Consider the following 13,437-nt stretch of genomic DNA (forward strand, 5'->3'; position numbering starts at 1 on the left):
GTTGACAGTTTCTTTGTTCCCCTTAATTTTCTGTGCTGAGTCATTTTTTTAATGCATTTTCTTTTCATCGTTGTTGATTTTGTATTTGCTGAGTCTTTACGTTTTTCTTGGTTTTTATTTTGATGTGTAGGATTGTTAGTTTCATTTGTGGTTACCTTAATATTTACTCCTATTTTTCTAAGTTTAAACCATTTTTATTTCTTATCACCTTGAGTTATTCTTATGAAAGAGCTATGACTACATTTTTTAGTCCCTCTTTTTCGTTTTAATGTTGTCATCTTTTACATATTTACGTCTCTGTTTGACTATTTTCAGTGTTTTAGTTTTGATTTATTTTTGTGACTTCCCTTTCTGGATTGATATCTGGTTGTTCTGTCCTGTGCTCTTGTCTTGGTTTATTATCTGATGTTACTGATTTTCTAACCAAAGGACTCCTTTTAGTATTTCTTGTAATTTTGGTTTGGTTTTCGCAAATTCCCTAAACTTCTGTTTATCTGAAAATGCCCTAATTTCGCCATCATATTTGAGAGACAGTTTCACTGGATATATAGTTCTTGGCTGGCAGGGTTTTTTTTTTTTTTCCTTCAAGGCTATATATGTCATCCCATTGCCTTCTTGCCTGCATGGTTTCTGCTGAGTAGTCCGAGCTTATTCCTATTGACTCTCTTTTGTAGATGACTTTTCATTTATTCCTAGCTGCTCTTAAAATTGTCTCTTTATCTTTGGTTTTGGAAAGTTTGATTATCGTATATCTTGGTGACTTTCTTTTGGGATTTACTTTGTGTGACGTTCAGTGAGCATCTTTGATAAATATCTTCTCAGCTTTCACAATATCAGGGAAGTTTTCTGCCAACAAATCTTCAACAATTCTCTCTGTATTTTCTGTTATCCCCCCCGTTCTGTTATTCCAGTCACTCGTAGGTTATTCCTCTTGATAGAGTCCCACGTAATTCTTAGGGTTTCTTCATTTTTTTAAATTCTTTTATTTTTCCTCAAATAAGTTGGTGTCAAGTGCTTTTATCTTCAGTCTCCCTGATTCTGACTTCCATTGCCTCAATTCTGCTCCTATGACTTTATATTGAGTTGTCTAATTCTGAAATTTTATTGTTAATCTCCTGGATTTCTATTTGCTGTCTCTCTGTGGATTCTTGCAGCCTATTAAATTTGTCATTGTGCTCTTTTCTTAAGTTCCTCTATTGCTTTGTCTTTGTATTCTTTGGCTTGTTCTGCATTCTGCATGATCTCTTTCCTGATCTCTTGAAGAGTTCTGTATATTAATCTTCTGTAATCTACCTCCGGTAATTCCAAGAAGTTCTCTTCCTCTAGAAAATTTCTTGATTCTGTTTTGGGAGCTTGCTGTAGCCATCATGGTCTGCCTCTTTATGTCGTTTGATATTGACTGTTGTCTCCGAGCCATCGATAAGTTATTATAGTTATTTATTTTATGTTTTCTTACTGTGCCCTAGCTTCTTGTTTTGTTTTGTTTTGTTTTGATATGCCCAAATAGGCTGCTTGTGTGACCTAGTTTGAGTATTGACGCCTTTGAAGCTCTAACTTCCTGTCACCAGGTGGATAGATCTGTTAGTTGGTATGTGAGTCCAGGAGTCTGTTTACTTTTCTTGCATTGATTCAACTCAGGTGTCCAGGTCGTCGGTCACCGAGTGTGTGGTGCAGACTCTCGCTACCGTCCTAGACAGGCAGGAGTGGTTGGTGTAGGCACAAGTAGATGACCAAGACAGTGACCCTATAGGACAGAGTAGAATTGCTGCATAGAATTTACAAGGAGCAGATGGTAGATTTGAGCTTCCAGCCTTTTGGTTAGCAGCCAAATCCTTAAGCACTGCGCCACCCGGGCCCCATCAACAGGTATAGGGTTAGTATTTGTCTTAGTCATCTAGTGCTGCTATAACAGAAATACCACAAGTAGATAGCTTCAACAAAGACAAATTTATCTTCTCACAGTCCAGTAAGCGAGAAGTCCAAATTTAGGGTGTCAGCTCCAGGGGAAGGCTTTCTCTCTGTGTCATCTCTGGAGGAATGTACTTCTCGTCAATCTCCCCCTGGACTAGGAGCTTCTCTGCACAGGAACCCCGGGTCCAAAGGATGCGCTCTGCTCCCGGCATTGCTTTCTTGGTGGTATGAGGACCCCAACTCTCTGCTTGCTTCCCTTTCCTTTTATCCCTTGTAAGATAGAAGGTGGTGCAGGCCACACCCCAGGGAAAACTCCCTTTACATTGGATCAGGGATATGACCTTAGTAAGGGTGTTACAATCCCACCCTAATCCTTTTTAACATAAAATTACAATCACAAAATGGAGGACAACCACACAATGTGGGAATCATGGCCCAGCCAAATTGATACATTTTGGGGGGGACATAATTCAATCCATGACAGTATTCCAAGACATATTTTGGGGAGACACAGTTCAGTCAATACAATAGATGTAATAACATCTGACAGCTGTAGCAGAATGGACAGGGGTAAGTGGATCTACGTGTTTGCAAGATTCTTACATTTTATTTGAAGCCGTCTGTTAATTAATGCTGTGTAACAAACTACTCCAAAACTTTATAGCTTAGAACAACAAATATTTATTATCTCATATGGTTTCTGAGGGGAGGAATCCAAAAGTAACTAGGTGGCTCTGGCTCAGGGTCTCTTATGAGGTTGCAGTCAAGCTGTTGACTGGGGCTGGTGATCTGCTTCCAGGCTCACTCATGTGGCTGTTGGCTGGTGGCCTCACCATGTGAACCTCTGCATAGGGCTGATCCGAACTTAGTAGCCTCCTTTTCCCAAAATATTCATCTGAGATCTGAGAGAATGACCAAGATGGAGGCCTCAGTGTCTTTTATAACTTAAAATGTGAAGGTGACGTGCCATCACTTCTTCCGTATCCTAATGGTCACACAGACCAATCCTAATACATCGTGGGAAGGGGACTGCATAAGGGCATGAATTCTAGGGGGCAGGGATCATTGGGGGCCATCTTCAAGGCTGCCTACCACATGGTACAATATTAATTCTTAAGTAGACTGAGAAGTTAAGGATGAATATTGTATTCCCTGCAGTAACCACTTAAAAAAAGGAATGCAAAGACACATAGCTAAACAGCTGACAAATTAAAAGGGAAGAAGGCAAGAAAGAAAGAGCAGAGGAACAAAAAATAGATGAGATAAACAACAAACAAATACCAGATTGGTATATCCAAACCCAATATATGAATAATCACCTTAAATGTAAAAGGAATAAACCCTCAAATTAGAAATCAAAGATTAATTTCTAAATCAGCAACTCAACTGTATGCTGGCTACAAGAGATGCATTTTAAATATAAAGACATAGATTAGTTGAAAATAAAAAGATTGAAAATACAGCATACTAACAGTAAGTATAAGAAAGCTGGAATAGCTATAGTAGTATTAGTTAAAGTAGACTTAAAGACAAAAAGTATTATTGGAAATAAAGTGACGTTTCATACTGATAAAAGGGGCAGTTTATCAGGAAGACATAGTAATTATAAATGTATTTGCGCCTAATAGCAAGCTTCAGATTACATGAAGAACAAACAGAATTAAATGGAGAACTAGACAAATTACAATCAGAGAGAGTTTAATACTCTCAGTAATTGATAGAACTACTAGATAAAAAAATCAGTAAGGACATAGAAGATCTGAACAACACTGTAAGCCACGTTTTACTTATTTGACATTTATAGAACAGCTATATCAACAACTGCAAAATAACACCTTTTCAAGTACACATGGTATGTTCACCCAGATAGACCATATACAGGAGCATAAAATCAGTCTAACACTTCTAAATAACCAAAGAAGAAATCACAAGGGAAATTAGAAAATATTTTGAACTGAATAGTAATGAAAATACAACATCAAAATTTGTGGAATACAACTAAAGTAGTGCTTAGAAGAAATTGTATAACTTTCAAAATTTATATTACCAAAGAAGAAAGATAAAATCTGTTGCTTATAGTTCTGCTTTAAGAAGTTAGAGGGGAGATACAAGAAGGGAAATAATAACGATGGGAAATCTCGGAGTGATGGTGATAGTGATGCACAAAACCTGGACATATGTATAGCCCCATGACCTGGCAACTTTATTCCTGGGTATATACCCAAGAGGAATGAGGCCGTATGTCCACAAAAGACACGTACGAGAATGCTTATAGCAGCATTGTTTGTAGTAACTCAAATTGGAAACTACCTAAATGTCCATAAATAATTGAATGGATAAATAAATTTTAGTGTATTCAAAAAATGAAATACTATATAGCAATAAGGTTAAACTCACTATAGTTCTTCAGTTATAAGTCACAAAAATAGATGAACTTTGCAGACATAATTATGAGTGAAAAAAGCCAGACACAAAAGAGTTTATACTTTATGATTTCATTCATATAAAGTTTAAAAACAGGTAAAACATATATGCTGGTTAGAATTCAGGACAGTGGTCACTCGTAGTGTGTGATCATGAGTGGAATTAGAGGGGACTTCTGGGCAGTTAGTAATGTTTTTCATCATGTGTTCAGTATGTGAAAATTCACTGAGCTTACTTATGCTTGTGTACTTTTCTACACGTATGTAATACTTAAAAACTCGAAAAAACCCACAGAATATTTTTAACGAAGCTAGGTGACAGTATATCCCCAAGAAACTGACAGACCATCTGACAGACTTGAGAACAGGAAAAATCCAAAGCAGTAAACAGTTATTCACTAACAAGTATAGCAGTCCAATTTAATAATAGTGGCTGAAACTGGGAGGGATTTTACCCCTCAGTAAACACTGGGTGAGTACAAAGGACCCATGATAAGAAGGTCTGAAAGGGATGGAGCGGTCAAGTCCCTGATGAACTCTTGAAACTGACCCACCAGTTCCCGGGTCTCACATTGAGCAGAAACTGCTGAGAGTAGAAATGAAATAGAGCAGGACAGGGACAATAGAGAAGAAGGAAAGAGAAAGCCCAGATGAAGGTGGGAGAGAAGAACAGAACCAGGAACTCTAATCAATCAAGCCATTATATGTCTGCAACATATATGAAAACAGCATAAAGTGTCCTCTGTGACATTAGAAAAGCCACCCTGAACCACGCTTCTTTCTAAAAGTTCAAGAAATCTTATATAAAAATGAACAAATTGTGGTGATGCTTGCACGACTCTGGATATACCAAAAACCACAACAATACACTTTGTTGTTAGGTGTCATCGAGTTGGTTCCAACTCATGGCGACCCTATGTACAACAGAACAAAACACTGCTCGGTCCTGCACCGTCCTCACAATCCTTGTTATGCTTGAGCCCATTGTTCAGCCACTGTGTCTGTCCATCTCATTGAGGGTGTTCCTCTTTTCTACTGACCCTCTACTTTACCAAGCATGATGTCCTTCTCCAGGGACTGATCCCTCCTGATAACATGTCCGAAGTACATGAGACGAAGTGTCGCCATCCTTGCTTCCAAGGAGCATTCTGGCTATACTTCTTCCAAGACAGATTTGTTCATTCTTTGGCAGTCCATGATGTATTCAATATTCTTCGCCAGCACCATAATTCAAAGGTATCATTTTTTCAGTCTTTCTTATTTGTTGTCCAGCTTTCGCATGCATGTGAGGTGATTGAAAACACCATCTCTTGGGTCAGGCACACCTTAGTCTTCAAGGTGACATCTTTGCTTTTTAACACTTTAAAGAGGTCTTTTGCAGCAGATTTGCACAATGCGGTGCATTATTTGATTTCTTGGCTGCTGCTTCCATGGGCGTTGATTGTGGATCCAAGTAAAATGAAATCCTTGACTACTTCAATCTTTTCTCCATTTATCGTGATGTTGCTTATTGGTCCGGTTGTGAGGATTTTTGTTTACTTTATATTGAGGTGTAATCCATACTGAAGGCTGTAGTCTTTGATCTTCATCAGTAAGTGGTTCAAGTCCTCTTTGCTTTCAGCAAGCAACGTTTTGTCATCTGCATAATGCAGGTTAATGAGTTTTCCTCCAATCCTGATGCCCCATTCTTTTTCATATACTCCAGCTTCTTGGATTATTTGCTCAGCATACAGATTGAATTGAGTATGGTGAAAGGATACAACCCTGATGCACACCTTTCCTGCCTTTAAACCAGTCAGTATCCCCTTGTTCTATTCAAACGACTACCTCTTGATCCCTGTACAAGTTCCTCATGAGTACAATTAAGTGTTCTGGAATTCCCATTCTTTGCAATGTTATCCATAATTTGTTATGATCCATACAGTCAAATGCCTTTGCATAGTCAATAAAACACAGGTAAACATCTTTCTGGTATTCTCTGCTTTCAGCCAGGATCCATCTGACATCAGCAGTGATATCCCTGGCTCCACATCCTCTTCTGAATCTGGCTTGAATTTCTGGCAGTTCCTTGTCAATGTACTGCTGCAGCCGCTTTTGAATGATCTTCAGCGAAATTTTACTTGCGTATGATATTAACGATATTGTTCGATAATTTCTGCTTTCAGTTGGATCACCTTTCTTGGGAATAGGCATAAATATGGATCTCTTCCAGTCGGTTGGCCAGTTAACTGTCTTCCAAATTTCTTGGCATAGATGAGTGAGCACTTCTGTGCTGCATCCATTTGCTGAAACATTTCAATTGGTATTCAGTCAGTTCTTGGAGCCTTGTCTTTTGCTAATGCTTCAGTGCAGCTTGGACCTCTTCCTTCAGTACCTGATCAGCTCTGCAAATGGTTGAACATCAACCAATTCTTTTTTGGTACAGTGACTGTGTATTCCTTCCATCTTCTTTTGATGCTTCCTGCATCATTTAATATTTTCCCCATAGAATCCTTCACTGTTGCAACTTGAGGCTTGAAGTTTTTCTTCAGTTCATTCAGCTTGAGAAATGCCAAGCGTGTTCTTCCCTTTTGCTTTTCTAACTCCAGGTCTTAGCACATGTCATTGTAATAACTGTCTTCTCGAGCTGCCCTTTGAAATCTTCTGTTCAGCTCTTTTACTTCATTGTTTCTTCCTCTCGCTTTAGCTATTCAGCGTTCAAGAGCAAGTTTCAGAGTCTCTTCTGACATCCATTTTGGTCTTTTCTTTCTTTCCTGTCTGTCTAATGACCTCTTGCTTTCTTCATGTATGATGTCGTTGATGTCATTCCACAACTCGTCTGGTCTTTGGTCATTAGTGTTCTGCTCGTCAAAAATATTCTTGAAATGGTCTCTAACTTCAAGTGGTATGTACTCAAGGTTGTACTTTGGCTCTCGTAGACTTTTTCTAATTTTCTTCAGCTTCAACTTGAACTTGCAAATGAGCAATTGATGGTCTGTTCTGCAGTTGGCCCTGGCCTTGTTCTGACTGATATTGAGCTTTTCCATCGTCCCTTTTCCTAGATGTAGTCGATTTGATTCCTGTGTATTCCATCTGGCAAGGTCCGTGTGTATAGTTGCCGTTTATGTTGTTGAAGAAAGGTATTTGCAGTGAAGAAGTTGTTGGTCTTGTAAAATTCTGTCGTGATCTCCAGCATCGTTTCTATCCCCAAGGCCATATTTTCCAACTACAGATCCTTCTTTGTTTCCAGCTGTTGCATTCCAATCACCAGTAGTTATCGGTGCATCTTGATTGCATGTTTGATCAATTTCAGGCCACAGAAATTGGTAAAAATCTTCAATTTCTTCATCTTTGGCCTTAGTGGTTGGTGTGTAAATTTGAATAGTAGTCGTATTAACTGGTTTTCCTTTTAGGCGTATGAATATTATCCTATCACTGACAGCATTGTACTTCAGGATAGGTCTTGAAATGTTCTTTTTGACAATAAGTGCACTGCCATTCCTGTTCAATTGGTCATTCCCAGCATAGTAGACCATATGTATAAGTACTAAAAACTGTAATTAAGAAAACTTTACATGATGAAATAAGAAAAAATTTTTTCCTGATTTGACAAAAAACACCATGTACCTAAAAATTTCTACCCAGAATGACCAACAAGACACGTTCTAATAAAAACTTGACTTTAAAAGAAAAAAATGCCTCAGGCATCTCAGCAGAAGCATCCAAGCCAAACCAAACCCATTGCCGTCGAGTCAATTCTGAGTCATAGCAACCCTACAAGACAGAGTAGAACTGCTCCATAGGGTTTCCATGGAGCAGCTGGTAGATTCAAACTAATGACGTTTTGGTTAGTAGCTGAACACTTAACCACTGAACCACCAGAGCTCCAGCAGAAACATCAGGTGATATATAAAGGAAAGAAAAATTACCATCATACTTTTCAACACTAACACTTCATGCCATAAGAAAATGGAGTAACACTATTTAAGATACTCAAGAGGGAAGAATGTTAGCCAAGGATATATCTGGCAAAACTGCCTTTCAAGTGTAAAGGGCACAAACATTTATCAACATGCAGGAACTCAGGGAATGTTGTTCACTTGAGTCCTTCCTGAGGAGTTTACTAGGGAATGAGCTTCTAATAACCAAGAGGATGAGAGACACATTGACGTAAGGACTGGTGGTGAACATTGACCATACAATTAACTTGTATAACTAAGACTAAAGGCTTAATTGGGAGACAGTATGGTATATAACGTTTATATGTTCAGTGCTCAGATAAATACAGTGCAACTATTTGAAAAATGTTTTCCATTTTATGGGGAAAGCATATGCAAAAATTTAACTGCTCAGTAATTATATTGCTGGTAATAGTAGTAGTAGTATTCTGAGGCTGTGTAATATAGGATAATATAAATGAATTTGAGATTCTCTAATTCTGTCCTCTTTCTTTGAGAGCTAGGATGTTCAGTGTGGAAGAATACCAATGTAACTCAAGCAAATTGGTAAAAAAAAAAAACCAGTAGTCTTAAATACGAGCTCATGAGAAATTTTATTTAAACACGCACATGTCTTTGCTCTATTCACTGTAAAGGCTTAGAAACAATGACCAGGTCAATAGTAATGAGCATACCTAGTACCCAGATTGTGGTATTGAAATACCATTCCCATTAAAAGAAAACCAGAATGACTTGGAGGAATAGCTAATTCCAAATCATGGGCAGGAAATGTATAAGATGAGCTTGAAACATCTTGTCATACAAGATAGGGGAAAAGCTTTCAAAGACTACTAGGGCCATATCAAAAGGATTCTGGAGCAAATTTGAAAATGTTTCCACTGGCCAAAGATGAGACAATTTCAGCTTCAAAAAGGATAATTGCCAGTAGCAACGAGCACATCCAGTGCCTAGATCTTTGTTTTTAGTACCATTCTCTAATAAAAGACTTGGCTAAATGGCTGAGTCTAGGGCTAGGGCAGGGAATGCACAAGACGAGCCAGGAGCACGTTGTAGTGCTAGAAAATAAGGAAGAGCTTAAAAACACAAAGAAAAAAAGTTTGTGCTTTGTCAAATGGGCACTAGAGCCATTTGAAAGAACTGTCAATGGCCAAAGCTGGAAGAAATTGAGCAACAAAATGAATAGCATAGTATTGGCTTATAACTCAATAAATATAATATCCATGCGTTCCTAGTGATATAAATGATTGAATAAATAAACAAATGGTAAGATGAGACAAATCTGTCATAAAGAAGAATTCAAAATAGTTTATGTTGGGCTATGCATAGTGACTTCCAAAGACCACACAGTAGGAAGGAGAGTGGGGAGTAACTTTACAGTTGGGAACTCTACAAACCGCCTTAGCCAGATGATGAAGGTTAACATCATCACTGATAAGTCATGTTCCCTTACTATGATGTGATGAGAAGGGCACTTCACCTCTGTGGTGATCTTTCCCAAAACCCATAACCCCATTCTACTGATGAGAAAAATACCAGACAAACCCAAATCAAGGGACAGTCTACAAAATACCCAATAGTCACTCCTCAAAACTGTCAAGGCGAGTCTGAGAAACTGTCACAGACTATAGGGGACTAAGGAGACGTGACAACTAAATGTAATGTGGTATCCTGGATGGGATCCCAGGTCAGAAAAAGGAGATTTGTTAAAAACTGAGGAAATCTGAATAAAGTATGGACTTCAGTTGTTAATAATGTATCAGTATTGGTTCATTAGTTGTGACACATAAACCATAGTAATGTAAGCTCCTAACAGTAGGGGAAACTGGGTACGGTGTTCATGGGAATTCTCTGAACTGTCTTAATTTTTTTGTAAATCTAAAACTGTTCTAAAATTAAAATGTTTATTTAAACATTCCAGAAGAATAATTGCACTTGATTGAAACCCATCAAATATGTTTAAATCCATGAGTTCATAATTATATTAAAAACAAAAATAAACTGTTCAACTTCAGAAGATAATAGGGAACCAGTGTATTATCTGGAGAAGTGGCAAATAAAGAGAATCAAGCATTTGTCTTTTCTCCTGGGTAACTAAATAAAAAAGAAATGATAAAATTAAGAGTATCACTATTTTAAACCCTGCCTCCCAGTAAATCAGTGGCTCTAGGCATGGAACATCAGTGGCTGTTAACATCACAACAAATGAGACCACAGATATTATATGCCTCCTGATCAAGGAACACGGCACGATCTATAATCATGCCAAAGGGATGAAACGAGTCAGATCAAGTCTCTATATCCAGCTGCCAATCTGCAGGAAACACGGACGACCATGTTGAACTGCGTCATGACTATACAATGAGCAAAATCCAGGCTTTGGGCAGCTAACTACAGGTCAGATGCCCCAGCTTCTTTAACAGATAACTTGTAAGAAAAGAGGGATGGAGGGAGAACCTATAGATTAAAATATCAAAATACTTTCAAATGGGCAAGACTAACCTCAAAAACATGCAAAGTGAAAAGCCAGTCACAAAAGACTACATATTATATGGATTCCATTTATTTGAAATGTCTAGAAAAGGTAAATCTGTGGAGACAGAGGTCCCTAGGTAGCACAAACAGTTTGTGTTCAACTGCTAACCTAAAGGTTGGGGGTTCAAACCCTCACCCCAGTGGTACCGTGGAAGATAGGCCTGGCTATCTGCTTTTGTTAAGATTACAGCCAAGAAAACTATGGGGCAGTTCTACTCTGTAACACAGGCTTGCTATGAGTCAGAATTGACTCAAGGGCAACTAAACAAAACAACATGGGAGCAGAAGTACATTAGTGATCGCTAGGGGCTGGGAGGAGGGGGCATAGGGAGTGACTGTAAATGGGCACAAGGGATCTTTTGGGGGTGTTAGAAATTTTTAAAAATTAGTTTGGGATAATGATTGCACAACTCTGTACATTTACTAAAAATCATTGAATAAAAAATGAATGTAAAAACAGGCAACTATAGTGTCTAGGGATGCACACTTGGGTCATAAAACTATAATAAACTCTAGGAGGTTATGACTGTGAAAGGCCGTATAGTGGTTACTTTTGGAGGGAGAAGAAGGAGTTGTGATTTGAATGAGCACATGGAGAGCCTTCTGGGATAGGTAGAAAAGATCTATTTCTTGACCTGGATGGCGACTTACCAGGGTATTTGCCTTCTAAAAACTTACAATGTGTGTGTGTGTAGTGTGTGTGTGTGGTTTCCTGTATCTGTTTTGTTTTACAATAAAAAGGCTTTTTAAAAAAGAACACAAGACTTTTAGGCTGTTAGAACAGATGAGATCCTCACGTATTTCATTTCTTACAGTAATGATAATTTTTCTCATGAGCAAGTTCAGGGTAGCCAGGAAGAAGGTTGCTTTGCCTTACAAAGGAAAAAACACATGCAAAAGGAAGATGTAGCAGTTAGTTTAATTTCTTTTGTGTGTGCACTGCATGGCAAATGCCCTTTGTACCTGTACCAGGCAGGTGCAAAATAACGCAGAGGTATTCTTTTCCAGTAGATCCAACTGCCCTGTGATTTTCAATTTTACACAAACATATGACTAGATGACTATAATAAAGGAAATGAATGGAGGAGGAAAAGTCACTTCGTCCCACCTCCCTGGCATATCACAAATCATAAAATCAAATATTTTTTTACCTTAGTAGTTTTGGTTTTTCTGAGGTTCTGTTTGTTTGTTTAGAGGTTTTTTTGGCCATTTTAGCAAGGATTTTTTTTCCCAAAATAGAATTCATTCTGAGGGACAGTTTTTACATGTTTTTGCCTTCTGCAAACCATTCAGAGCATCGTTTCTTACTATTATTTAACATATGATGTGTTAAGTAATATAAGTACTCTACCCACTTCTGCTGGGCACAGGGTACACAGCTACCTTGTTCTCATTTTATGTGGTTGTACTCAGAATGGAGCTGAGAACCTTGATTTCTTATTAACATACCAGTGTTAATTTCTCACCCCTACTTTCTCATTTTTCACTTTAGCAGAGTTCAAAAAAGCAGCTCAGCAACAGGAAGATCAGGAACAAAAGGAGGAAGAGGATGATGAGAAGGCACTACAAAGAGCCCGGGAGTGGGATGACTGGAAGGACACTCATCCTAGGGGTTACGGCAACAGACAGAACATGGGTTAATCTTCCCACAACAAGACGAGACTAGAGGGGCTCACATCTTTCCCTCCAAGGAAAGCTGCACAGTCTTCCCCTCCCTGGACTCCTGCTTCAGCTGTGTACGACAAAAGCAAAGACGCTTCATCTTGCTTTGTGTTCAATAAAGTGTCAAGCGATTAACTGTGTATTTGTACCTAGATGATGAGCCAACAATCTTGTTTCAGCATTATCATCCTTATCATGGCATATTTCAATTTAAGTGGACAGAAAAGAGCACTGAGAAATGGCTCTGTATAATCAATGGCTGTATGATTTTTCTCTAAAAAATAATAAAATCCCTTCTATTACTGAGCCTCTGCAGAACAATATGGGTATCGGCTGTTTTTTTGCTGGGGGAGTGGTCAACTGCGGGTCCTTGGGCTGATGGAGAGAGCCTGGTCATCTCCGTTTGATCTGGGCAGTGAATTCCCCAACATTAGAGCTGCCCAGATTAGCTCCTGGGTACATGGTGTGAAACCTGTGTGAAACACCCCAGCACTGTGCTTTACAAGGGGAGAGCACAAAGGCAAGGACTTTCCCTGCTGCACAGCACTGTTCTCAGGAATTGGAGCAGTAAGTGAATGAACCATGAATGGTTAGACTATCTCCCAGTCCTGTCTACCTAGTCCTCCTCTTGGCTAGGAGATAGCTTGGGTTTCTCCAAGTTCAACGTTTACTGAAGGTCTGCTACATTTAAGATTCGGTGCTGAGAGCTGTCGGGGAGGCAGAAAAGAATTAGATACCCTTAAATAAGATGAGTAAGAGAATGAAAGAAACAGATACAGCACTACTAGAGTCATCCTTGTGTGTCAGAGGCCAGGGCCCTTGTTCGCGTATTAGCCATGATCCTTTGGGTGAGCAGTAGCCTCAGATGCCTAGCTCCTAAATTAGCCCCATAGACCATTTTGGCTCCTTCCATGCCTATGCTGTGCAATACTGCACAGCCTGAACCTGGCCTGGGTAAATGTACAATGGTG

At 38.8% G+C, this 13,437-nt stretch overlaps 1 protein-coding gene across 2 annotated transcripts in view; it reads left to right on the plus strand.

Moving 5' to 3' along the window:
• The window catches only part of IGBP1 (immunoglobulin binding protein 1), a 34,864-nt gene extending 22,077 nt beyond the window's left edge, over positions 1–12,787 (plus strand). Inside the window, exon 6 of one of the 2 annotated variants that reach the window (XM_004380104.2) lies at positions 12,297–12,787. In XM_004380104.2, coding sequence (XP_004380161.1) covers positions 12,297–12,445 — 149 coding nt within the window. In that variant the 3' untranslated portion in view covers positions 12,446–12,787. The remainder of the gene's footprint in view (positions 1–12,296) is intronic. The other variant, XM_023734660.1, reaches the window with a different exon arrangement.
• Positions 12,788–13,437: the final 650 nt, after the last annotated feature.

This window comes from Trichechus manatus, unplaced genomic scaffold (assembly GCF_000243295.1).
Source record: "Trichechus manatus latirostris isolate Lorelei unplaced genomic scaffold, TriManLat1.0 scaffold00070, whole genome shotgun sequence".
In the NCBI taxonomy this organism is placed as follows: Eukaryota; Metazoa; Chordata; class Mammalia; order Sirenia; family Trichechidae; genus Trichechus; species Trichechus manatus.